Below are 4194 nucleotides of genomic sequence, written 5' to 3'. Positions count from 1 at the left end.
AATCTCTGTGAGTCGTGATCTGGGATCAGCGTCACAGACAAACACATCCTGCAGATGATGGGGTGGAGGTAGAGCAGGTCATCTACTGATTGGAAGGTTGGTGGTTCGATCCCAGGCTCCCCCAGTCTGCTAGCCAAATATCCTTGGGCAAGATACTAACCACAAGTATGTCTGCGATGCATCCATCAGAGCGAATGTTGCCTAGTTAGCACCTAAAGCATAAAAGAAAGTGCTTGTGTGGTTGCACGGGTGTTGGTGGATGAATGGGTGGGTGTAGCATGTTTGAGCGTAGAAAAGCGCTGTGTAAGAATCAGTCCATTTACCAGCTCATGAGCAGGTCGGTAATTCTGCTCCAGCGCCGTGACACCTCCACCTGAACATCACACCCCCTCCACCTCCAACCAAACGTCACACCTCCACCTGAAAGTGTTTCAAAGGGCTGAACAGAAGGAAGAAGAATCTCCACCCCACCCCCAGCTCAAACGGACAGGTGGGCACACACGCATTCTCGTTTTCATATCTTAATGAGGACCTCTAATTGACCAAAGCTTTCTCCAGCTGCTAACCATCAAAAAGAACACGTGACCATAACAAGCAGAGGAGCGTTCCCATTTTTAGTACCTCAAAGATGTCTAAACAGGTACACACACACACACACACACACACACACACACACACACACACACACACACAGGTGGACTCACTTGCCCACGAAGTTCTCGAGCACCGAGCTCTTGCCGGCGCTCTGGCCGCCCACCACCGCGATCTGCGGCAGGTCGAGGTTGGAGTTCTGGCCGATGGCGGAGAAGGCATCCTGCAGCCGGTTCACCAGCGGGATCAGCTCCTCCATCCCCCGGTTCCCCATGGCGGAGAGGCGGGCGGAGACAGGCGGAGGCTGCTGGTGTGTCTCGCTGCTGCTGTGACCGATCAGCGGCCGATGATCGATCACAGGATCGATCGATGCTGATGATGCTGCTCCAGCTGTGACCTTCAGCTCTTTCTCCTCCTCCTCTCTGCTCCGCTGCAGGGAGGCTCCAAGCACGCTCGCAACCACACACTTCCGGTGCAGCCCTTCACAATAAAACCCCAGCCAGACAGGTTTGTAAGTTCAGACCCGGAGTCCTGAAAGTTGATTAACGCCAGCGAGTGTTCGCTCTTCACCTGCTAAATCCCCATGGTAACGGATGCTGAGCACATCACCTGGTCAGGTGCACGTTTTGTTTTCTCTGATGCCTTTTATTGTCACTAAACTGAGATTCAGGCAGCGTGTGATGATGAAGGCCAGCTTTATAGCTCCAGCAGGTCTCACTGCATGTGTTCACATGTTCACGTGCTGATGCAGGGGAGGATTCTGATCTACTGCTGCAAACACAGAACACGCACCTGAACACCTGATCAACCAATCACATTCATTCTCTCTGATCTGATTTCATGTCTCCTTCATTGGGCGGTGGGACAGGAAGCTGTAATGTTTCCATGGATACAGTCTCACAGCCTTGACAGCAGCTCTGAGCGCGCTCAGACACAAAGTCATTGTCTGCCATTCAAACCTGTATTTTAGCACTCGGTCACAAATCACCAGATTAACGATACTCTGCTTGTTCTTCTGTCAGATTATTTACCTGGTACAGATTTTCAGGTTTGATCATCAGTGTCGTCTCATAACGTGTCCGATTGGAGTAGGGGGCGCTCGCAGGGATTGCTGCAGAGACTAAAACCCACTGGAGGCGCTGTTCGCACCTCTGTGGGTGGTAAACCCACGCTAGCTCTCTGAGAATGAAGAGAACGGATTTTGTGTGATCAAAGGTGTGCACGCTGAGCTTCTTTTGCAAGCTTCTGATTGGCCAATATTACAAGCAGGCTTTGCTTGCCTCACCATCATTGTCAGTTTACAGACTTTTCTTGTCACAGATTCAGATTTTTGGATTTGTGTCAGGACGTTTACGTATATTTAACAACACGTTCAGACTGCTGTACTTTTACTGTGAAAGAACCAGGCCTGACGTCCTGTACTACCTGCAGCAGTTTGCAGTTCCCCGGTGGGGCGACGGGGGCGCTGCAGATCATCTGTTCAGATGAAACCAAAACTGATCAATAACGATCAGCAGGAGCAGCTCTGATGATGAAACACATTACTTACTGATTATGTATACAGGGAGCCAGTCAGATTTTATTTTATTTTTATTTAGGACAGTGCATGTTAATGAACATACATGTAAAAAAATTACATGAATGTAAACATACCAGATTATTATATTTCCATCTGTTGTCCATAAAACATAAAAAATAGACATAATAATTCATAAAAAATTCATAATTCATTCATAGTAAGAACTCCATCACCAAACTCACACATACACACCATTCTGTTCCCAAATAAAACATTAAAACTATACAATTTATACATGATCACACACTTGATTTGTCCAGAACCAGTTTTTAACCTGTGCCTTAAACAAGTTGAATGTCGAGCATTTTCTAATGGATTGAGGACGTCTGTTCCACAGATGGCCACCCTGGACAGAGAGGACGTTCTGCCCAAATGCTGTCCGTCTGTGGGGTATAAACACGTCTCCTCGGGTTGCAGCTCGAGTGGTCCTGTCTGAGCTTTCTTTATGCCTAATGAACTGCTTTAGTGGTGGTGGAGCAAGGGAGTGTAAGACTTTATATATTAAACAGACTCTTTTAAGTTTCACTAAGTTATTGAAGTTCAGTAATTTATGTTTTTTTAACACATGACAGTGGTGGTGGGAAGTCGGTTTTTTGTCAAGTAGTTTTAATCTTCTTTTATAAATGTTTTCAATAGTTTTAAGTGTTGTTGGACAAGCAAGTGACCAGGACGTCATTGATCATTGAGAAAAACTAAGTTTTTGCAACATTCATATTTAAGTTACTACGTATATGATTAAAATTTCCATTATTAAATTTAAGTACCTGGGACACTTTATTTATGTGACTCTTGAAGGATAATGTTGGGTCTAGAATGACCCCAAGATATTTAAATTCTGGAGCTAATTCAAGCTCTACTCCATCCAGGAATATGTTTGACTGCTTCAAGTTTAAGGGGCGCTTGCAGACAGTTTTTGAGGTGTTCAACATTAGGCATGAGTCCTCCAGCCAGCTATGCATTAAGGCTAAAGCAGCTGTAAGATCTTTTGCCACCTGCTGGACACTATTTGCTTGCGTATATATAACTGCATCATCCGCATACATTTGAGCAAATATATTTGGACAGACTTCAGGTAAGTTATTGATAAAAAGAGAGAACAATAAGGGCCCAAGAACAGATCCTTGAGGAACCCCTGTATCACAGTCTAAATATGGAGATTTAACACTACACACTGTTTCCTGTGTGAGAGATATGAGGCAAACCACTGAAGAGCCTGACTGGAGATATTAAACTGAGTCCATCTGGACAACAATATCTGATGGTTTACAGAGTTGAAAGCCTTCTTCAGATCTAAAAATACAGCTCCAACACAGGGACTCTTGTCCAGCAAGCTCTTCAAGTTCTCCACTAACAGACACAGGGTAGTATCTGTGGAGTGATGTGCCTGAAAGCCAAACTGCAATGGATGTAATGAGGGTTGGGTGTTTTCTAGGTGAGCAGTGAGGAGTAAACCACCCACTTCTCAGCTATTTTAGATATGACCGGGAGTATGCTTATGGGGCGATAATTAGTCATGTCAGTCTTCACACCTGCTTTGAAAATTGGTGTAACTGCAGCAATTTTCCAATCTGTTGGAACAATGGAGTGTTCGAATGACATATTCAAAACATGAGTTGTTGGATGTACAAGCAGATCCATATGTTCCTTTAGGAAATTTGTGTTAATACCAAATACATCAAGTGCTTTAGATTGTTTTAAACCTGTAATTAGTTTAGCAACTTCAGTGTCTGAAATATGAGTGATGGTGAACAAATTTTGACCAACATCATTCACATTATCAGAGCATACGACTGAGTCAAAGCTCTGACTGATCTCCTTAACAGGTGAAATAAAGAAAGTGTTAGAGATAAAGGCTCTCTAACAACAGAGTTATTTACATAAAGTTCAGGTAATTTATTTAGGTGTTGCCAGATTCATCCTGTGTGACTGCGCTGGGATCAGTGACACACACACACACACACACACACACACACACACACTGAAAACCTTTTTTTGGTGAAACTTTCAAGGACACCACGACAGAC

At 44.4% G+C, this 4194-nt stretch overlaps 1 protein-coding gene across 2 annotated transcripts in view; it reads right to left on the bottom strand.

Moving 5' to 3' along the window:
• dnm1b (dynamin 1b) overlaps window positions 1-1054 on the bottom strand; it is a 24879-nt gene extending 23825 nt beyond the window's left edge. The window contains exon 1 of one of the 2 annotated variants that reach the window (XM_063489181.1): window positions 705-1054. In XM_063489181.1, coding sequence (XP_063345251.1) covers window positions 705-865 — 161 coding nt within the window. In that variant the 5' untranslated portion in view covers window positions 866-1054. The remainder of the gene's footprint in view (window positions 1-704) is intronic. The other variant, XM_063489190.1, reaches the window with a different exon arrangement.
• Window positions 1055-4194: the final 3140 nt, after the last annotated feature.

This window comes from Pelmatolapia mariae, linkage group LG2 (assembly GCF_036321145.2).
Source record: "Pelmatolapia mariae isolate MD_Pm_ZW linkage group LG2, Pm_UMD_F_2, whole genome shotgun sequence".
Lineage (NCBI taxonomy): Eukaryota > Metazoa > Chordata > Actinopteri > Cichliformes > Cichlidae > Pelmatolapia > Pelmatolapia mariae.
This window is presented reverse-complemented; position numbering and strand designations above follow the sequence as displayed.